The sequence below is a fragment of the Biomphalaria glabrata genome, chromosome 8, assembly GCF_947242115.1.
Source record: "Biomphalaria glabrata chromosome 8, xgBioGlab47.1, whole genome shotgun sequence".
Classification (NCBI taxonomy): domain Eukaryota; kingdom Metazoa; phylum Mollusca; class Gastropoda; family Planorbidae; genus Biomphalaria; species Biomphalaria glabrata.
Window position 1 is genome coordinate 40706468 of NC_074718.1, and position 24214 is coordinate 40730681.

The 24214-nt window shown below is 35.8% G+C and overlaps 1 protein-coding gene across 1 annotated transcript in view; it reads right to left on the reverse strand.

Annotated features, from left to right (window-relative positions):
- LOC106057354 (gamma-aminobutyric acid receptor subunit beta) overlaps window positions 1–24214 on the reverse strand; it is a 220201-nt gene that overhangs the window by 115957 nt on the left and 80030 nt on the right. The window contains exons 3-5 of the mRNA XM_056037848.1: window positions 16886–16953; window positions 5249–5499; window positions 3388–3470 (exon numbers count right to left, since the gene is read on the reverse strand). Coding sequence (XP_055893823.1) covers window positions 3388–3470; window positions 5249–5499; window positions 16886–16953 — 402 coding nt within the window. The remainder of the gene's footprint in view (window positions 1–3387; window positions 3471–5248; window positions 5500–16885; window positions 16954–24214) is intronic.

A 24214-nucleotide genomic window follows, 5' to 3' on the forward strand; every position in this document is an offset into this window, starting at 1 on the left:
CCCCCCCCCCCTTCTATAAAACAAAACAAAAATGCAAACGAAAATCCCCTAATTCCAATATCACAGTTAAGGGAGATTTTGATTTTAAAACCCCCTCCAAAATTTACGATAAACCCACTCTTCAATATAAAAAAAAGTTAATTACGCACTCAAAATGTTATGAGCGTAGCTAAATGGATTTTGACTCAGATTTGAGTTTAAAACCCACTTCAGCGGGGTTTGAAGGTAAAAAATACCTCTTCAATATAAATAAAAGCAAATTACTCACACTAAAATCTATTAACGCAGCCAAAGGGGTTTTGAGTTTAAACCCTCGCCAGGGGGGTTTGAGGCTAAAAACTAGATCTTCAGTGTAAGAAAAAAAGCAAATTACGCACTCAAAATGCTATGAGCGTTGCCAAAAGGGGTTTTGAGTTTAAACCCCCATTCAGAGGGGTTTAATGCTAAAAATACCTCTTCAATATAAAAAAAAAAGCAAATTACACACTAAAATTATTTGAGCGTAGCCAATCCATTCGGGGGTTTTGAGTTTAAACCCCTCTTCTACAGATGGCGTTTGTTTAAAGTTTAAAACCCCTCCAGATGGTTTTGAGTTTAAGATCCCCCTACAGAGCATTTTGAGGTGGAAAACCCCCAACAGATGATTTTGACGATAAAACTTCTCTTCTTCTTCTCGATATAAAATCTAAAGCAAACTACAGTCACTTAATTCCAAGAGCGTATTCAAGAGTGGTTACACATTTTTACCAGTGGCAGGGCTCCCTTAATAAACTGCAGTGAATAGTCATCTGCCGAAATTGAAAAACACTAAATGTGGCTCAACAAAGATGGCTAAGACAGATTTAAGGTCAGTTATAGAGATCGGGTTTAAATCAAGAAAATCCTATGCCGAACTGGGAGTCGACCCTTTAGTAAGATTGTGAGAGAGCGACGCATGAGGTTTGCGGGACATGTTCTCTGACAAAATGAATTACGCATAAGAAGAGTTGCAATGATATCCTAGTACAACTTGACGCCACTCATTTATTGAGGTCCTCATGGCAGGTGGGAAGAGGCTTCAGACATTACCAGTGACAGATTTTATGGAAACAGCTTGACGTCAAATGCTCCGAACGGCGCGGTAGGGTCTAAGTCAGTAAGAATAGCACATTAGGTTTTTGAAATAAAACTTTTTAATAGCAGGAAAATGCACAGTAGATACCTCAGAATATGCATTTTGTTGGCTTTCAATACCAGAAATAGTGCTTGGCGGCGGGGCTTCGCCCCGCGCTAGCGCTCCCCAGACCCCATTGCTAGTAATGGCAGCTTGACGGCAAAAGCGCCAAACGGCGCGGGAGGGTCTAAGTCAATAAGAATAGCACATTAGGTTTTTGAAATAAAACTTTTTAATAGCAGGAAAATGCACTGTAGATACCTCAGAATATGCATTTTGTTGGCTTTCAATACCAGAAATAGTGCTTGGCGGCGGGGCTTCGCCCCGCGCTGGGGAGCTCCTAGCTCTCCCCAGACCCCCTTGCTAGTATTGGCGGGGAATCTACAATTTTTCCACTAACTCATGGAAGAACCTATTCTAGGGCACAATAAACGTCTTCCGAAAGAATGAAGGGTCAGAATGCAATAAAGATTACATACACACACACACATAAATACATATAAAAAAAAAATTCGCGGGGGGGGGGGGGAAATCCCCCCTAAACCCCCCCCCCGAAAAAAAAATCCTGGCTACGCCCATGATATATATATATATATATATATATATATATATATATATATATATATATATATATATATATATATATATATATATATATATATATATATTAAAAGGGATATAAATCTTGCAGCACTGATAACTATAGCAAAAATTGTGCGGTACTTTCCCTTATACAAGTTTATGTAAAACAATTTTTTTTTTGCTTCTTTTATTTTACTATCACCGATTATTGTTCTTTTGGCTTCTCTTAGTCTTATCCATTAGAGCACATCTACCTACCCCTCTTTCCTCAACACGACTCAGCATCGAACCCAAACTTAAATACAAAATCGTCTCACTTAAATCTAACTTCACGCGGTACCACGAAACTGTAACCCAACCGATAATCGAATAGATACTTGGAAGGACGCCACTTACTGACTCTCCAAACATAAATATACATAAAAGAGTGAAGCGTCTGCAGACGACACAAGAGTCACTACCTATTGAGTGGTCGAGTATTGTAATCGTGGAATTAAAAGAAACAACTTTGTTTTCTGCGACTGTAACTACCGCTGGAGTTTATCGGGCTATAAAAAGCCACGTCACGTGCCAGGGTCGCAAATTGAATTACTCAAATTCGTTATCGATTATACCTTACTAGGGCCGACGTATGGGGCCTCTTCGGTTTCGAGAGAGAGAAGGCGAGAGTAACGAGTTAAATAAAAAAGAAAGAAGAGAGAGAATGCGAGAGTAAGGAGTTAAATAAAAGAGAAAGAAGAGAAAGAAGAAATATACATATATATATATAAAGAGAGAGAGAGAGAGAAAGTGAAATGGAGAGCATGTCAAACAGAAAACGTTCTTTTTATGTTATCAATCGAATATTGAATAGCCTTTATAGTAGGCCTTTCATCTATTCGTTAATACTGAACTTTGTATTTTATGAGATTATGACCAATCTTCGTATACAACATTCCTATAGTGAACAACCAGTCATTAACAGATTCCTATAATGAACAATCTTGGTATGTAGGCTTCCTATAGTTTACAAGACTCTCATAGTGAGCAACTATTATAGTGCCCTCAGTGTATCAAGCCCAGACTCCAAAATATTTACTTCATTAAGGTAGTGACGTCAGGTACAATAACAAATGGAATAACAAATATACATCTTATAATATAAAGCACAAGTAAGGCGTATGTGTATGTGTGTATGTATGACCCGAATAAAAATCAGAACCGTTTAACCAATCTTGATAAAGCTTAGCATAAATGTTCCTCAGATCATGGCGAGGACCGTTATGTATGTTTAATCTCCCTTCCACACCGAGAGGGCTCTAAAAATAGACAAAAACTATATAATTATTAAAGAACGAAACTGTTTTTAATAAATGGGGTAAACCCGTTTTCACACTATTTTAGATTTTATATAAATATGTCGGCTGAACGGGTAAATCCGTTTTCACAGTCTACTTTTATTTTTGTAGCAAAATACAAAATCTGTGCAGGGAACATTTTTCATGTTTGACATAGGTCTAAATTCAATCTAGTAAATCAGTAATACCAAAGCCAATGTTTGGAGATGTGTTGGCTACTACATATAAATTAATTTATTTTATATTAATAGATACAATTAATATATATGGTGTGTGTATGTGTGAATATTGCGAAACACAATGAAATCTACTCACAACTTTCTATCTCGACTGTACAGGCTTGGTGGTCGAGTGGATAGTTGTGTAAATCCATCATGCAGGCTAAGGTTGTTGTGAATCTGAGATAAAAACAAACAAATCGATACAAAAGGGCAACAATCAGAATCTTGAAACTAAAGTTTTAAATCCTTTTTACTTTCTAGTCCCATGAATATATTTATTGATTTTTTTCCCTAAGATACAAATAATCTAATTCAATGTTTCCCAAACTGTTTTCTTAACGGAAAGCTTCACGCATTCTAGGTATTTAGAGGAACACTTTGCTTATTATTTTCGAGAGTTTAATTTGCGTAGCAGGCTACGAGTTAATTATTCCAGTAATTTGTGGAACACTTATTCCAGCCCATTCAGCACTAGGGTTCCGCGGAACACAGTTTGGGAAACACTGAATCTAGTCTTAAGTTGTTCTAGTATATTTGACTTGAACCAGCTGATATAGAAGTTATGGAACCTTGGCACAGTTACTGTTCTTTTTTTTTACTCTTTTCCAAGTATAATTGCTTTTTTTTTTTTTTTAGGAACCGGAAATAACTGTTTTGGAGGCCATGTTTTGTTGTAGCAAAGGCGAGCGTTGGATAATGGGAGCAACAGATTGGAAAAAAATCTGAAAGGGGCGAAATTGTAGGTTAAATTCCACGTCTGCCGCTCTCTCTGAGAGAACTGCTTGATATTGACGTGGCCAGGTTTTTGTTCTTGGCATGTTTGTAAGACTCCTCTCTGCTCTACATTTGGCCAGAAATATTTTTTTTCTTCAAAGTTGTTCATTATGAATGCATAGAACTCGTGCAATGTCTTCCTGATATTCTTATTGAGCTTCAATATTTATATGCCCAACTCCCCTCCCCTTTAACTCATTGCTAACTCTACTTTTTGGCCTATCCCATGACCCCACGTTTTGTCTAGCATCCAATCTTCGACCTCCCTCTCTTGTCTTTCCTTTCTCCTCTGCTACAACTGCACCATGGCCTGTCACTCTTGTGGTGAATAATTAAATAGGACATGGCCAGATTTTTCGAAAAGTGCACACGTTAATTCAAAATTGGCTGTCAGAGAAATCAAGTTCCAAATATAGAAACATTGATTGGACTGAGTAAGCATAATCTTCAAATTATAATTTAGAAAGCTCTTCATTGTAAGCGTTTTTTCTTTAATAAAATAGTTTCTTGACATTGCTTTGTTATGGTATTTTACTTAGGTCTGGTATGTTACTGCGTCGCTTTTATTTCTCAAAATATGTAGTTAGTTTTTGTTATTACTTGATTTTTAAACTAGTTATAGTCTAATCGGCTTCTGACATTGCTTTGGTTTTTTAAACCACCTCTAGTGGGCATAAGTCATTTCTCTGGTAATTAAACTAGCTCTAGTAGGCTTTTGTCATTGTTCTAGTATTGAACTAGATCTAGTAGGCTTTTGTGATTGTTCTGGTATTAATCTAGATCTAGTAGGCTTTTGCCATTGTTCTGGTATTGATCTAGATCTAGTAGGCTTTTGTCATTGTTCTGGTATTGATCTAGATCTAGTAGGCTTTTGTCATTGTTCTGGTATTGATCTAGATCTAGTAGGCTTTTGTCATTGCTCTGACTGTGGGCTCCATTAATTTCTCTGGTAATTAAACTAGCTCCATTGGGCATTAGTTATTTCTCTGGTATTAAGCTAGCTCTGGTGGGCTTTCGTCATTGCTCTTGTTTTTAAACTACATAGTGGTCTTTTTGTCTGCTTTGGTTTTTATTACAATGTGCTATTACCACTACCGAGAGTTGGTTTTAATGCTCAGTTAAACGCCTAAGCTATAAAAAGAACACAATCCTTTCAAACGCGTCTAATTCGTGAAACTCACCTCATTCCATAAACCAAAGATCCGTTACCATAGAGACGCACCATCTTGTTTTTCTCTGTGATGTCGTGCAGGAAAGAGTTTTTGTCGTTGGCCAAGAAGGTGTCCGGCACCCAGATCTTCTCCGCGAACGCCCCCGTCAGGGTCATGGTGTCGACGGACCTGTTCTCCCCGAGGTCCAGGGAGTCGTTGTAGATGAACTGCAGCCTCTCGTCCTGCCAGTACTGGTTCAAGTACATCGTGATGGTGTAGTCCTGGGAGATGAAACAACCAATGACAACAGAGTTCTTTGGAGCATCTTATTTGAAAGTGGATTGAGCAATATGTAGGAATGAGATTGTCTGACCTATAACCAAGTGCTTGGCTACGGAACCGACGGTTTTGGGTTCGAATCTCGGTAAAGACCAGGATTCTGAATTTCGTGATTTTTAGGATGCCCCTGAGTCTACCCTGACATTAATTCGAGAAAGTAAAGTCGGTTGGCTTTTGTATTGATCACATGACATCCTCGATATACGTCGGCCTTTGAAACCGTTTAACTTTGCATCATCCCTATAGACAGGTCACAAAATGGGGGGGGGGGGGTATTTTCTTTCTTACTTTTTCTAACCGAGAAATCAGAGACAGGGTTACTGCAGCTATCGGAGCCCATGACGACCTGCTAACTATTGTAAAAAGACGAAAGCTTAAAACCTATGGCCACATTACAAGATCTACGGGGCTCGCAGAGACCTTCCTTCAGGGAACAGTGCCAGGAAAAGAAGAAGAGGCAGACAGAAAAAGCGATGAGAGGACAACATTAAAGAATGGACGGGCCTGCCATTGAGAGAGGTTCTAAACAAGGCAAAAAAAAAAGGAGGAATGGAGAAAGACGGTCGACAAATCTTGCCTGGTGCCCCAACGGTCCAACAGACTAAGGGATAGGTAAAGGTAAAACCGAGAGGAGCGTAAGAAACACATTTCTTTACAGCCCTTCCCTTATATCGATTCAACTCAAAGGTCCGGTGATAATGTTGATATGATGTTGATCTTAACGATAATGATTCTGAAGATGAGGGCGATGGTGGTGATGGCCTGAAAACATAACCCTCTCCTTGACCTCTGTTATGTTTTTGTTAGTACAAGACAAGAGTGTATCAAACCCTAGCATTGAATGACAACACAGCGAAAGTAATCCAGTCAGTAGATGATCGATCAGAGTTGAAGTGAGACTCCATGTTCAGACACCTCACTCTTCATCAAGCCTCAGACCTAAACAACTCACCACGACAGACGTGGTTTCATTGTGACCAAAGTTCATAAATGAATTATTGAAATAGTTTGTTTTTTTTTCCACAGAATAAACAAAAAATATTTGCTTTGGTCAGGAATTAGGTTTATTGTTCTTGAATAATGTAAAAAACATGTTATCGTGCATATATTTGTCCAATAAATGACTTGTCAAACATTTAGTAAAAACTTTGGTTTCTAAAATAATTTCAAAGTACATGTATCTTTTTTAAAAATATTATTCTTTAATATTGTGTTGGTCACCTTCTGCTGTAGAACTACAATGGTTCATATCGTAGAACGGCTATGGTTCAGAACGGCTATGGTTCAGAACCACGGTGGTTCATATAGTAGAACGGCTATGGTTCATATCGTAGAACGGCTATGGTTCAGAACCACGGTGGTTCATATAGTAGAACGGCTATGGTTCATATCGTAGAACGGCTATGGTTCAGAACCACGGTGGTTCATATAGTAGAACGGCTACGGTTAATATCGTAGAACGGCTATGGTTCAGAACGGCTATGGTTCATCTCGTAAAACGGCTATGGTTCATCTCGTAGAACGACTTTGGTTCATATCGTAGAACGGCTATGGTTCATCTCGTAGAACGACTTCGGTTCATATCGTAGAACGGCTATGGTTCATCTCGTAGAACGACTTTGGTTCATATCGTAGAACGACTATGGTTCATCAGGCAGAACCGATGATTCAACATCTTTAAATTTAAAATGTTTCTGTATCTAGCGATCTCTCTTTTATAGTGGTATTCTAATGTTGACTCTTGCAGCCGAGCGATTTCCTTAGGGAAACACTTTGTTACAGATTATGTTGTCACTAAGCATTGGCTCTTTATGTGCGATAGGACCAAATGCATAAAAAACAAAGATGAAAAAAAAAAAAAAACCAGAACAAAGAAATAAGAAAGATATAGGATAGAAAAGGATGTAAAAATTATAGAAACATTTTGGAAGAAGAAATTTATAAAAAGCTGAACAATTTTTTAAGATGCATTATCTCAAAACGTATTATAGCAAGTTGAATGTAAATATATTTTAAACGTCACTCTAACCCGCATATTCTTTTCCTCTTAAAGCAAAGTTCCCACGTCTGTCTAATCTATAGATTATGGGGTATATGAGCTTTAACTCAGGCCATGATCACGTGACCAGATACACACGAAGTAATTTTAAAAACCAACTATATCCACCAAGAGTCGAACCCAGGGCATTCAGAACAATAGTGAATCTCACAGAATTACTTTGTTTTTTTTTGTTCATCTACTCGATTTCAATTCCTCATTAAGAAAGCAAGTTTCTGCTTTTAGATATGTGAAAACAAAAAAAAAATTTAATGCAATGTGTTTTGATAACTTAATGCAGTGTTTCTCAAGCTGTGTTTCTCGGAGCCCCTAGTGTTCCGCAAAGTCCGAATAGGTGTTCCACAAATTACTGGACTAATTAAATAGTAGGCCTTCAAGTGAATCGATCTATCTTAAAAAAAATAAGCAAAGTGTTTCCCTAAATACTCAGAATGTGCGAAGTGTTCCGTTACGAAAAAAAAGTTTCGGAAACGCTGACTTCATGTATTCTTCCGCTTGCAGACCTAATTGCAAAACCTTCCGCACCTAACGTCTTCGACGTCCTGAGAGATACAATTCCTGACCTTCACCCCAGGACAACATGGCCATGTCATTTTATTACCTCGAATTCTATGTCAAGGTCGTCATCTGGTCGTTCCTTAAAGGGTTTAACTTCTGACCTATGTGCACTGGCGAATACGCTTTATTTTTCATTTTAATGGGGAAATCGGTTTTTGTACATCCGCGTCAGATTAAGGCAACAAGAAAGACAGAAAAGAAAAAAAAATGAAGGCTGTATAAAAGATGGATGGTTATTTGTTGAGGCAGAGGCAGATGGCGTAAAATTATGAAATAGTCATTAGTGGTGCCCCCAACGACTCCCTTAGACCCAAAAATTATTAGCAATATGTCTCTTCGTATTCAAGAAAATTAAACATTTTTTTAATATGGAAAATATTTACAAAATAATTAAGTAAATTCAAATAAGTTTAAAGCTTCTAATTAACATGTAATTCTCCAGGTCTAGGGTCTAAGCATACCATGATACTCTAACCAAAAGGTTTTGCGTCTAGTAGTGGACGCAAAAGTGGTCTTTTTTTTTTTCTACAGTGTTTGCATTTTAGTTATAAATCCATATTTGAGTAGTATCGAGTAGAAAAACAACAACAATTTTTAGAAAATGCTCCAATTGAATTTTTAAATTAAGTGACGTTTTAACGTCTGAGGCATGCTCTAATAGCACTAGGGAAGAAGGAGCATTTGTACACATTTGTTCTAGCATATGGAACAAGGAATGTGCCTTTATCTTTGTGTCTTTCTGAGTATTTTATTCGGTTTTGTTTTTCTATTTAAATATAATGATTTAATGTTTTTTATGTATAATTCCTAATTTACTTTTAAGTCTTCTATCCTCAAGGGTTGCTAAATTTAGTGATTTAACATTAGATCGTTAGCTGCTGGTTTTTCAATTATTGGTTAATATTTGGACATGTGTATTCGAGTTCTTTCAGACAGTCTACCCCCAAGTATTCCCGAATCAAAGTTGTATTCTGACATTTATTAATGTCTACTGTAAATAAATCGTTACGTAATAAAGTTGTCTGATCTAGCAAAAGAAAATACTATTATACCATCAAACCCTTTACAGCGGTTGTGTAAACACACACACACACCACATATATACCACACACAAACACACACACACACACACACAAACAGACCGCAACAAATGTAAAAGATGACGGGATAAAAAAAAAAGGTTCCTTGACTGTTAAGTCATCTCCGAATTGCGTCAACGCTATATTTGGTTTCAGACAGCGTGGTGGTCACTGATGCTGGTCACTGATGGAGATCGTGCCAAGAAGACAGTGGGCAGGCTGAGACCGACAAACGGTCGTCTATATGCCATATGAAGCTCCAGTATGAGTGGGCGCGTGCGACCGTCAATGGAACCTGGACCAGAGATGAATATAGACCAACGAATAACTTTCACATTAAAGAAAAAAACTGAAAGGATCCTCTGCCATCGCTCAGCAGAGCCCCCCCCCCCCCCACCTTTCCCTCCAGCTCCCTCTTTCAACCAAGGTCTTTGGTGAGCTTCCAGTCAATATTTTCTTAGGACTTCAGGAGGAACAAAAGTGACCAGTGGGCAGTCTCGCTTCCAGCTGGTCACATAGCGAGTCACTGCCTTTAAAAGGTCTCGTCTTTGGACATTAATTAAGTTTGGGAAAAAATACAGTTCTTGAAATCGATATATAAAAATATACGTAATATAGGTGATAATATATATATATATATATATATATATATATATATATATATATCTATATTATAAAGTAGAATGTGAGGGGTATGTATGTATGTATGTATGTATGTATGTATGTATGTATGTATGTTACTTATAGACATCAAAACCGCTTGACCAATCTTGATAAAACTAGGCAGGAATGTTCCTTGGGTACCAACTTAGGCCGTAGTGTATGTATTGTAGCCCTAAAACAAACTTAAGACCCTCAAAAAAAATAAAGTTGTCCGACTCTATTACAGCTATAGTATTTTATGGATCTAGGCCATGTCTACAATGTTGACATGAGAAAAGATAGAAAGGATTTAGACCTAGATCTAATTTTAAGAAATACACTTTGCGCAGATAGTTTTTTACTTTGACACATGAAAATACAAAAGAAGATCCAATGATTTCATTATATAATAAAATTAACCTTCAATTTTGTGTTTCAAAAGCATTTTTTACATTAATTAGTTCCTTATATCTGTGATTACAGATTTCCTGACGAACATTCTTTCATTAGACAATTCCGTAATGAATCGCGTACTAAAAATTAATTCGTTTAATTGTTTACTTTATAATCCCATCCCTAGATCTAAAACTCTAATTCAACTCTAAGATGATAAAACTTCTCTTCGCACAGATAGTTTTATACTTTAACACATACACATATTAATTAAAGTCCATTCATTTCATATTTTGATCAAATAAACATTCAAATTTGGTTTTCTAAAGCTACATTCGTTTACGAAAGCTGCGAAGCCGAGTTGAGATAGGCCTAGATCTATATTCATTCATGAATCGCGTACTAAAAATTATTTCGTTTAATTGTTCACTTTATAATCCCATTTATTTAACAAAGCTATCGCTCTTTTCGTTTTTAATAGATAAGAATGTATCGACTTTGGGTAAACCATTTTCGCAAAACTAATTTTATTTTCGTAGCGAAACTGAAATAACGTGAAAGGATCATTAGCTACGTTTAACATACATCTAAATCCAATCCACTAGATTTAAGCCTATTAGCTATTTTGATTTGATAGCATTATTCACACTATTTTTACATTGACACATTCGCTTTACTTATTACATTATTATTTCGTTTAATTGCTTACAAAACACTCTCAGTGACTATATCGAAAGTAATGCGCAAATAAAGACCCGCGGGTCGCGGGTAACATATGTCTAGTATATATATATATATATATATATATATATATACATAGTAAGGCGTATGTATGTATGTATGTAGGCTATGTATGTATGTATGTATGCACGTATGTATGCATGCATGCATGTATGTATGTATGTATGTATGGATGGATAGATGGATGGATAGATGAATGGATGTATGTATGAATGTCAATGGTTATGCTTGCCCTAAATGTGATAAAATATGTAGGTCACAGCTGGGGCTGCGTAGCCACGGGAAATACTGCATTCCTCATTAATCTTCGGACTAGAAGACAAGATATTATGTATGTATGTATGTCCCGAATAGAAATCTAAGCCGTTTGACCAATCTTGATAAAAATTTCATAAATATTCCTTGGATAATAACTGAAATATAAATAAATATATATATATATATATATATATATATATATATATATATATATATATATATATATATATATATATATATGCCAAAGCCCTTCCTAAATCAATGACTGATTCATTTGTTGTCACAAAATCTCCCACTTTAAGGCGACAAAAATACAAAACTGTTATTGCTTACTAATGCTTATTATACACTTTTGATTCGAGACGACTATTGTTCAATTTTTCTAAATCGATATTTTGTTCATCCTTGATTTTTCCTTCTTCGCTTTAATAAAGGTGAACTAAACAAATCTATGTATATACAGTTATACATGTATTCTTTGATTTCATGCCAAAGCCATTATGCAAGCTCAGTGCAGTTGTAAACAAAAAGAAACTCGTGCGCACAAAAAAAAAGTTCTCGGAAAGCAGACGACATTCTTGATTAGAGAACTTTTTTTTTTTCATTTCTTTTTATTTTGAATTTCCATGTTCAGTTTTTTTTTTTATTACGCGAGGACAGAAGGCGGGAAACAAACAAAAAATAAGAGAATGTTATCAATTATTCTTTGCTTGTGTGTCAGAAAGAGAAAAAAAACTATATATGCACTTGTTATCTCCAATTTTATTGAAGATCCGAATGTAAAACTCTGCCATGTTTCTCTCCCCTAGCCCTGCAGACAGCAGATGGCGGAATGGTGTAGCTGCATGTCGTCAAGTTTATAATCACTTGTTCTAGTTCTATGTTAAACATCTATGATGTGTTCTAGTTCTATGTTAAACATCTATGATGTGTTGTAGCTCTATGTTTAACATCTATGATCTGGTGATGTGATGTAGCTCTATGTTAAACATTTATGATCTGGTTATGTGTTGTAACTCTATGTTATACATCTATGATCTGGTTATGTGTTGTAGTTCTATGTTAAACATCTATGATCTGGTTATGCGTTGTAGTTCTATGTTAAACATCTATGATCTGGTTATGTGTTGTAGTTCTATGTTAAACATCTATGATCTGGTTATATGTTGTAGATTTATATTAAACATCTATGATCTGGTTATGTGTTCTAGTTCTATGTTAAACATCTATGGTGTGTTGTAGTTCTATGTTAAACATCTATGATCTGGTTATGTGTTGTAACTCTATGTTATACATCTATGATCTGGTCATATGTTGTACCTCTATGTTATACATCTATGATCTGGTCATGTGTTGTACCTCTTTGTTATACATCTATGATCTGGTCATGTGTTGTACCTCTATGTTATACATCTATGATCTGGTCATATGTTGTACCTCTATGTTATACATCTATGATCTGGTCATGTGTTGTACCTCTATGTTATACATCTATGATCTGGTCATATGTTGTACCTCTATGTTATACATCTATGATCTGGTCATGTGTTGTAACTCTATGTTATACATCTATGATCTGGTCATATGTTGTACCTCTATGTTATACATCTATGATCTGGTCATGTGTTGTACCTCTATGTTATACATCTATGATCTTGTCATATGTTGTACCTCTATGTTATACATCTATGATCTGGTCATGTGTTGTACGTCTATGTTATACATCTATGATCTGGTCATATGTTGTACCTCTATGTTATACATCTATGATCTGGTCATGTGTTGTACCTCTATGTTATACATCTAAGATCTGTTCATATGTTGTACCTCTATGTTAAACATCTATGATCTGGTTATGTGTTGTACCTCTATGTTATACATCTATGAACTGGTCATGTGTTGTACCTCTATGTTATACATCTATGATCTGGTCATGTGTTGTACCTCTATGTTATACATCTAAGATCTGTTCATATGTTGTACCTCTATGTTATACATCTAAGATCTGTTCATATGTTGTACCTCTATGTTATACATCTAAGATCTGTTCATATGTTGTACCTCTATGTTATACATCTATGATCTGGTCATGTGTTGTACCTCTATGTTATACATCTATGATCTGGTCATGTGTTGTACCTCTATGTTAAACATCTATGATCTGGTCATGTGTTGTAACTCTATGTTATACATCTATGATCTGGTCATGTGTTGTACCTCTATGTTAAACATCTATGATCTGGTCATGTGTTGTACCTCTATGTTATACATCTATGATCTGGTCATGTGTTGTACCTCTATGTTATACATCTATGATCTGGTCATGTGTTGTACCTCTATGTTATACATCTATGATCTGGTCATGTGTTGTACCTCTATGTTATACATCTATGATCTGGTCATGTGTTGTACCTCTATGTTATACATCTAAGATCTGTTCATATGTTGTACCTCTATGTTATACATCTATGATCTGGTCATGTGTTGTAACTCTATGTTATACATCTATGATCTGGTCATGTGTTGTACCTCTATGTTAAACATCTATGATCTGGTCATGTGTTGTACCTCTATGTTATACATCTATGATCTGGTCATGTGTTGTACCTCTATGTTATACATCTATGATCTGGTCATGTGTTGTACCTCTATGTTATACATCTATGATCTGGTCATGTGTTGTACCTCTATGTTATACATCTATGATCTGGTCATGTGTTGTACCTCTATGTTATACATCTATGATCTGGTCATGTGTTGTACCTCTATGTTATACATCTAAGATCTGTTCATATGTTGTACCTCTATGTTAAACATCTATGATCTGGTTATGTGTTGTACCTCTATGTTATACATCTATGATCTGGTCATGTGTTGTACCTCTATGTTAAACATCTATGATCTGGTCATGTGTTGTAGCTCTATGTTATACATCTATGATCTGGTTATGTGTTGTACCTCTATGTTAAACATCTATGATCTGGTCATGTGTTGTAGCTCTATGTTATACATCTATGATCTGGTCATGTGTTGTACCTCTATGTTAAACATCTATGATCTGGTTATGTGTTGTACCTCTATGTTAAACATCTATGATCTGGTCATGTGTTGTAGCTCTATGTTATACATCTATGATCTGGTCATGTGTTGTACCTCTATGTTAAACATCTATGATCTGGTCATGTGTTGTAACTCTATGTTATACATCTATGATCTGGTTATGTGTTGTACCTCTATGTTAAACATCTATGATCTGGTCATGTGTTGTAACTCTATGTTATACATCTATGATCTGGTTATGTGTTGTACCTCTATGTTAAACATCTATGATCTGGTCATATGTTGTACCTCTATGTTAAACATCTATGATCTGGTCATGTGTTGTAACTCTATGTTATACATCTATGATCTGGTCATGTGTTGTACCTCTATGTTAAACATCTATGATCTGGTCATGTGTTGTAACTCTATGTTATACATCTATGATCTGGTTATGTGTTGTACCTCTATGTTAAACATCTATGATCTGGTCATGTGTTGTAACTCTATGTTATACATCTATGATCTCGTTATGTGTTGTACCTCTATGTTAAACATCTATGATCTGGTCATGTGTTGTAACTCTATGTTATACATCTATGATCTGGTTATGTGTTGTAACTCTATGTTAAACATCTATGATCTGGTCATGTGTTGTAGCTCTATGTTATACATCTATGATCTGGTCATGTGTTGTACCTCTATGTTATACATCTATGATCTGGTCATGTGTTGTACCTCTATGTTATACATCTATGATCTGGTCATGTGTTGTACCTCTATGTTATACATCTATGATCTGGTCATGTGTTGTACCTCTATGTTATACATCTATGATCTGGTTATGTGTTGTACCTCTATGTTATACATCTAAGATCTGTTCATATGTTGTACCTCTATGTTATACATCTAAGATCTGTTCATATGTTGTACCTCTATGTTAAACATCTATGATCTGGTTATGTGTTGTACCTCTATGTTAAACATCTATGATCTGGTTATGTGTTGTACCTCTATGTTAAACATCTATGATCTGGTTATGTGTTGTACCTCTATGTTAAACATCTATGATCTGGTTATGTGTTGTACCTCTATGTTAAACATCTATGATCTGGTTATGTCTTATGGCTACATTCTAAATAGTTCGACACGGATCTACGTCGCGCAATCATGCAGTGATTTTTTTTCAAAGAATTCGCGGCTTACGCTGAAGTATTTGTGTTGGTGACCCGACAATATAACGCGGATAAAATAGCGCAGACAAATAAGCGCGAACAAAGTGGCTCCGACAAAATAACGCGAACAAAATAGCGCAGACAAAATAGCGCAGAACATATATATATATTTTAAAATTGTATCATTATTGTTCAGTCATTTTGCAGTAAACACTTCAGATATAATAAAATATGAATAGGCAAACCTAATAGAACAAGCAATAATTAATAATTTAAATATATTTAATATATCATTTATTTATATTTAAAACTGCACTTACAAAAGCACACAAGCATACTTGTATATTTGTCAGATTTAGAAAAAAAAATCACAGTCAAATTGTATGTAATGTAGAAACTCAGTGGCTTGTTCCGATAAATTGGCAATATAGCTGCAATACGTCTGTTAACTCCTTCTCTCCTAACTGACGATACCAGCGTTGATTCCACCAGAATGTGGTAAATAATTACGGAGAGAAAGAGTTAAGTTGGAGGTACTTTTGTTTTGTATCTAAGAATCCTTTTCTCAGTATACTCTTAGACATATATAATATACTAGACTGGAAACCGGAAATAAATTCTTATCCACGATTTATCTATTCACAGACCTATCTATATATAAATTTTTATGTACGTAAACTCTTTTTTCAGAGAAAAGTAATGATCTTTAGTTTTCAAAGTTTAGAAATAATGCAAAATCATTTCTCGGGATATTCACGCAAATATATGATATGTTTCAAAAATCCTAGATCGAAATAATTCTTGTTGATTTAAATCATCTTGTGTACATATAAATAGATTGATTACCTAGATCTTTCTTGATTATGTATCTAAAAATTGCAAAATAATAATTATGAGACGAGAGTACTCTTATTTTTGATGTTCAATTACTAGATCTAGATCTAGAAATTAAATTATATGTTACATAGGTTAGGGTTAAAAAAAAAAAAAAAAACTTTACTTCTTGTAACTACTTTACAAAACAACGCCTTGATCCAACTTTCTAAAAAATTTTCACGACATTTTTTGTAGTGCTAAAAAGTTTCCATGTCCAGTATAGAGTAGTATATATAAGTCTGTGAGTGTACTCCTGTTCTCAGTGTGTTCATGTCTGCGCAATTTTGTGCTTCGCTATTTTTTGTCGGAAATTTCGCGTCATTTTGTCGGCGCTGCTTTGTTGGGTTACCATTTGTGTTTCTAGATTTAGGTCTACAATAACTACATGTACTTTTAAATCACCAAGCAAAACCAGCATCCTACTAAGTCTGACTGCTGCATCCTATCTAGACTAAGTCTAGTTGCTAGGATAATATGATAGGATAATAGGATAATCTCTTCTTCTTACCATGTCCACTTCAGAGATACTGTCAAAACTGGCCAAGATAATCTCAATTCCTATCTTCAAAGGCGCACCTGTTAGGAAGGATACAAAAAATAAAATAAAGATAATATTTTTAAGTCAGGAAGATGCGTTTATTTAAACACATAAGCGAACATACAAACACGCACACACACACGCAGAGAAATAGACAAACAACAACACAAACAAAAAAATCTACTTATAAGTGCCGGATTTTAGTAAGTGGAAGCCCTGGGAAGGCCTTGTGTAAACCGGCCCTGTTTCTAACACAAAGACACAAAAACAATCAAACACACATACAAACAACATAAGCAGAGGCGGCCTTAGTGGATGGCGAGTAGGACAACGGACCCAGGCCCGCGGTTGAGGGGGCCCGGCGATAGCGGAAATTTGTATTATCGAGTTAGTTGGTTTTTCATGCAAAATGTTTCCGAATTAGTTACTCTAATTAAAGGTCACTAAAACAATATTAGAGGACTGGGTACAAGACCTTACAAGGAAAATCATACAAGCCGAACAATTATAGCACTGTGTACACTGTACTGATACAGCTAAAAGTACATTGCCTAAGTAAAGTACAATGTATTCTTACAATAATAAGCCCTACAGCATCAGAAGAGGAAGAGCCCGTTAGCGCTATGTTGTATGGTATTCTATATATGATCTAGGCTTACAGCTGACGGGCCCGTGTCAGTCGTCCAGAGCCCCGCATACTGCTAGGGCCGCCCTTGACGTATCAAAAACACATGTTACCGTACCCCAGCGCTAATTACCTCCCCTCTATCAAACATTATATACAATATTAAACTAATTCCGCATCAGTTTAAATGACATTCACTTTGGCTCTGTTAAAAACTATTAAAAACAATGTTAGTTGTTTTTTTGGTTAAGAATCTAATTAACATGGCCCATTAATTGCATTCATTGTTTTTTTTTTGCCTTTTTTTTGTTTTGATTTTTTCTTGGTGAAGTTGTAACATTTTATTTTTTTTTAGTCAGTTGAGGAAAATTGAACAAAATAATTTTTCAAGAAAAATGTGAGCCTCGTTATCAACTGGCAAAAAAAAAAAAACGCGCGCACTCACGCACAGGCACGCAAACACGGTACACATTTTTTAATAGAACTCTCTTTAATGGGGAAAGACGCTCTTCTGTTCTGGGCCTGGGGCACCGTGTCCTTCCCCTGTATTTGTACTGGAGCTCTCATGACGAGGGAGCAGGGAAACATCTTGTGTATCTTGATGGCGTTAGTGGGGAGAGAGTGGTGGGGGTGGGGGGCAGGGGGGGAGGGCTGCGACGTTCTTCTTTCAGACAAGGCCATTTTTTTCCCCGTCTATATTTTTTAAATAATATTCAGAAAAAGCATCTCGACCCTGCCTAGTGCCATCGCTCCACATCTTACATTGTCCCGCTCCTGTATTTCTGTATTTTATTCTAGTTTTACGTTAGCTGTTTGCCAGGCTGAATAAACTTAAGGGACAAAATACACCCGCCATTCTGTATTCAGCCACGATATTTTCCCCTTTTTTTTTAAATTTTGATTACCATTTTCCCCTAGCCCACGATAATTGCCCTCCCTACAGTTGCCTTATTCTTGTTGCCAGGCCTGACAGTCAAGTAAAGATGAAGTTACATGCTCTTCTGTTTACTCAAGACAACTCTAGATATTTTTTTTTTCTTGAAGAGCAGACGATAGTTGCATGAAAAAAAAAGTTTGTCAAATTACTTGACCTAGTTTCTTTAACTTGACCTAGTTTATCTTTTTTTTTTTAATATGTTGTACTTTTTTAACTCCTACTGTTACATCGCGGGGCGCGGTGGCCGAGTGGTATAGTCCCGTGTTCGAATCTTGGTGAAGACTAGGATTTAGAATTTCGATAATTTTAGGGCGCCCTTAAAAGGCAACCCAAATCTAACTGGGTATCTGACTTAAGTTGAGGAAAGTAAAGCGGTTGGTCGTTGTTCTGGCCACATGACATCCTGGTTCACCATCGGCCATAGAAACAGACAACATTCACATCACCTATAGATGGCAAGATCTGAAAGGGAACTTTATTGTTAGGTCAGACTTTCTTCATAGACAAAGAAGAAAAGATGGAAGTAGGAAGGTGGAAAATGGAAGGTGGATAATGGAAGATGGAAGGTGGAAGATGGAAGAAATAATGTGGAAGATGGAAGGTGGAAGAAGAAAGATGGAAGGTGAAAAATGAAAAGTGGAAGATGGAATGTGGAAGATGGAAGGTGGAAGAAGAAAGATGGAAGGTGAAAAATGAAAAGTGGAAGATGGAATGTGGAAGATGGAAGGTGGAAGAAGAAAGATGGAAAGTGAAAAATGAAAAGTGGAAGATGGAATGTGGAAGATGGAAGGTGGAAGAAGAAAGATGGAAGGTGAACAATGAAAAGTGGAAGATGGAATGTGGAAGATGGAAGAAGAAAGATGGAAGGTGAAAAATGAAAAGTGGAAGATGGAGGGTGGAAGAAGAAAGATGGAAGATGGAAGGTAAAAATGGAAGGTGGAAGATTGAAGATGGAAAATGGAAAATGGAAGGTGGAAAATGGAAAATGGAAGGTGGATGATGGAAGGTGGAAGATGGAAGATGGAAGGTGGAAAATGGAAAATAGAAGGTGGAAAATGGAAAATGGAAGGTGGATGATGGAAGGCGGAAGATGGAAGGTGGATGATGGAAGGTGGAAGGTGGAAGAAGAAAATGAAAGGTGGAAAATGGAAGATGGAAAATGGAAAATGGAAGGTGGATGATGGAAGGTGGAAGATGGAAGGTTGAAGATGGAAGGTGGAAGATGGAAGATGGTCAAAAGTTATGAGGTGGTAAAAAGACAAAGTAAAATATTAAATAGTTTATATTAAGCTAAAATGTAGCGCTTACTAGTATGGCTGGATAGGCTAGGATAGGTAAGTTTCGGGTGTCGAACCTCAAGCCCCCCTTCATAAGTATCTTATACAATACAGACGTTACTCCATGCATTTAAATTCTGCCATGTCACTGGTTTTCCTGGCTGGCTCGGGCAACCCATCTTATCTTATCTTATATAATAGAGACGTTACTTCAAAAAAGAAGATGATTACGTCCTAATTCATTCCATGCTCTAATAGCACTAGGGAAGAAAGAACACTTGGAACTGGAAATCTTTTAATTTGAAAAAAAAGATACTGCTGCCATATACATTAACATATACATGTACTTGACCTTAACACTCAAGGCATTCAAAGCTGGTTTTGTCGCATTGTTTGACATGACTCGCTGTCAAAATCATCTCTAATAAAGGTACAAAAGAAAAAAAATTAGAAAGAAAAGCTAGATGATCAGCATCAAACAAGTTCAACTTCGTAGTTCAACGACTCTAGAAGTGATTGGAACACAAAAGTTTTGCATTTTATTTCATAATAAATCCTTTTTTTTTTACAGTAAATAGTTTAAATTGCATAATATTACTAAAATGTTTTTAAATTTTTTAAAATTTCTCAATTATTTGTTGTACTCATTGTAATCGAATTTAAATTTTAAGAATGAAGTACATTTCTATTTTAAACCAATTTTACTTTGAATATTTTATTTATATAGCTTGAAAGAAATATCGTTTTATTATTCAGGATACATGTACAACAGTTTGAAAAACATTGATAGAAAAAAATATTAAGACTGAACACTCTACGGCAATTCGGAAGGCAATTAGTACATTATAGTTTGAATTTCGGAATATTTAGGGTTCCACTGAGTCCAACCAACTCTAACAGGTACCTGACTTTAGTTAGGTAATGCAAAGTCGGTTGGTCGTTAACCTGACCAAAAGAAACTGACGACCTTAACGTCATCCGCCCCATAGACCGCAAGGTCTGAAAGGAGAACCTTACTTTGCTCACAAGGTCATACGCTGCTTTCTCAATAACTTGGGAACTAGTTTGACTTTCCGCATCTTAGCGTTAGCTACACAGACAACATAAAATAATTACGCCCACTTGTTTGGCGGGAATTTAATATCTTTACGTTCAGTAAAACTAATGCTGTTAAGACTATTTCATATTTTAGCAAAGCGTCTTGTGGCATAGTGTCATAGAGCCTGTTCATTCAAAATGCTGTCATCATAAGGTTGGTGAATCTTATCTTATATATTACAGACGTTACTTCAAAAAGGAAGATGATTACGTCATTTAGTCATGCATATTAACCAATGACTTAAATTCTGCCAAGTCAAAGGTTTTCCTAGCTAGCTCAGGCAACCCATTCCATGCTCTAATAGCACTAGGGAAGAATGAGTATTTGTACAAATTTGTCCTAGCATATGGGACGAGGGATGTGCCTTTATCTTTGTGTCTTTCAGAGTATTTTATTAAATTTTTGTATTTGAAGATTATGGTTCAGTGTTTTATGTATAGTTGCTACTTTACTTTTGAGTCTTCTGTCCTGAAGGCTTTCCAAATTTAGTGATCCTACTAAAGGTGTTACACTAGTCAAATGTGAATATTCATTTGTTATGAGTCTCACTGCTCTATTTTGTGTCTGTTCCAGTTTCTTAATGTTTTTCTTGAGTTGAGGGGTCCCAAACAGAGGATTAAGGTTAAATCTCTAGTGCTTGCAAGAAAACATGAATAATTTTACTACATTTTTTTTGCACAGGATTCCAGCTTTTTATCTGACTTATTTTCTCCTTCTATGTTTTCGACACTTAAATATGTATTGACGTCTACTTAAATATGTATTGACGTCTACTTAAATATGTATTGACGTCTACTTAAATATGTATTGACGTCTACTTAAATATGTATTGACGTCTACTTAAATATGTATTGACGTCTACTTAAATATGTATTGACGTCTACTTAAATATGTATTGACGTCTACTTAAATATGTATTGACGTCTACTTAAATATGTATTGACGTCTACTTAAATATGTATTGACGTCTACTTAAATATGTATTGACGTCTACTTAAATATGTATTGACGTCTACTTAAATATGTATTGACGTCTACTTAAATATGTATTGACGTCTACTTAAATATGTATTGACGTCTACTTAAATATGTATTGACGTCTACTTAAATATGTATTGACGTCTACTTAAATATGTATTGACGTCTACTTAAATATGTATTGACGTCTACTTAAATATGTATTGACGTCTACTTAAATATGTATTGACGTCTGCTTAAATATGTATTGACGTCTACTTAAATATGTATTGACGTCTACTTAAATATGTATTGACGTCTGCTTAAATATGTATTGACGTCTACTTAAATATGTATTGACGTCTACTTAAATATGTATTGACGTCTACTTAAATATGTATTGACGTCTACTTAAATATGTATTGACGTCTACTTAAATATGTATTGACGTCTACTTAAATATGTATTGACGTCTACTTAAATATGTATTGACGTCTACTTAAATATGTATTGACGTCTACTTAAATATGTATTGACGTCTACTTAAATATGTATTGACGTCTACTTAAATATGTATTGACGTCTGCTTAAATATGTATTGACGTCTGCTTAAATATGTATTGACGTCTGCTTAAATATGTATTGACGTCTGCTTAAATATGTATTGACGTCTACTTAAATATGTATTGACGTCTGCTTAAATATGTATTGACGTCTACTTAAATATGTATTGACGTCTACTTAAATATGTATTGACGTCTACTTAAATATGTATTGACGTCTACTTAAATATGTATTGACGTCTACTTAAATATGTATTGACGTCTGCTTAAATATGTATTGACGTCTACTTAAATATGTATTGACGTCTGCTTAAATATGTATTGACGTCTACTTAAATATGTATTGACGTCTGCTTAAATATGTATTGACGTCTGCTTAAATATGTATTGACGTCTACTTAAATATGTATTGACGTCTGCTTAAATATGTATTGACGTCTACTTAAATATGTATTGACGTCTGCTTAAATATGTATTGACGTCTGCTTAAATATGTATTGACGTCTACTTAAATATGTATTGACGTCTACTTAAATATGTATTGACGTCTACTTAAATATGTATTGACGTCTGCTTAAATATGTATTGACGTCTGCTTAAATATGTATTGACGTCTGCTTAAATATGTATTGACGTCTGCTAGAGGCACTATTTACGGATGTAGGGTATTTACGACAATACTTTAGACTTGAAATATTTTTTTTTTTTAGATCACGACTCTCAAAGTTTCTTTTAACGAAAATAATATAAAATCTTAAAACATTTTACCGGCATTCATGCGGCCCTTTAGGCCCAATAGGGTACCGACCCACCGAGCATTCGCCCGAATGCCCATATAGTCAGTCCGCCCCTGTTCGATACCTGTATAGGCCACTTCTCGATTTTTTTTTTTTTTGTTTATTTTTCAATGACTAATAAAACACAAATGTTTAGGTTGCTCTTTTGTTTGAACACAAAGCAGACGTCTATTATTCAAATGTATGACGTTACTACATGTTTGGACTATTTGGATCTGAAAAGTGTCATCCACAGCCGCTCATACCATAGTGCAACTCAGACCGTTCACTAGTGCTAAGCAAGATCAAACTACTTCTCAAGAAGGCTTATACTTACACTCAACCCGGAACTAGGCGAATTAACGTCAACCATGTAGGTGACCCAGAGAAGTCTGCACTCTTTGGCGAGCTCCTGAACAGCTCAATCCCCTCGATAAGTGATGAAGAAGACATCTCTATCAGATGGGAGAAATTAAGAGATGTAATCTACAGTTCAGCAATTACCGCCTTTGGGCCTCAAAAAACACAACTACGACTACTGCAGGAGAAATTCAGAGAGAGAGATAGACCCCTTTACATCGTTTTTGTTCATCTGACTAAAGCTTTTGACATGGTCAGCAGAAGTGGCCTTTTCAAACTCCTGAGGAAAATAGGTTGCCCTCCCAAACTGCTGAAGTTCATTGAGTGCTTTCATTAGTAAACTAAATGTACTGTCAAATTCAATGGAGCCCAATCAGCACCTTTTGAGGTTAGCAGTCGTGTCAAGCAGGGATGTGTGCTCGCACCTACTCTGTTTGGCATATTCTTCTCCTGTCTACTGCATTATGCGTACAATGACATCAACGAAGGTGTATTTCTCCATACAAGATCCTCTGGAAAACTATTTAATGTATCAAGGCTGCGGCAAAAACCAAGGTTAGGAAGATACTTATCAGGGAGCTCCTGTATGCTGATGATGCAGCTATTGTGGCTGATTCTGATATTCAGCTTCAGTCCCTGGTTGACAAACTATCTGCTGCTTGCCAGAAGTTCGGCTTAAATATTAGTCAAAGCAAGACTAAGATA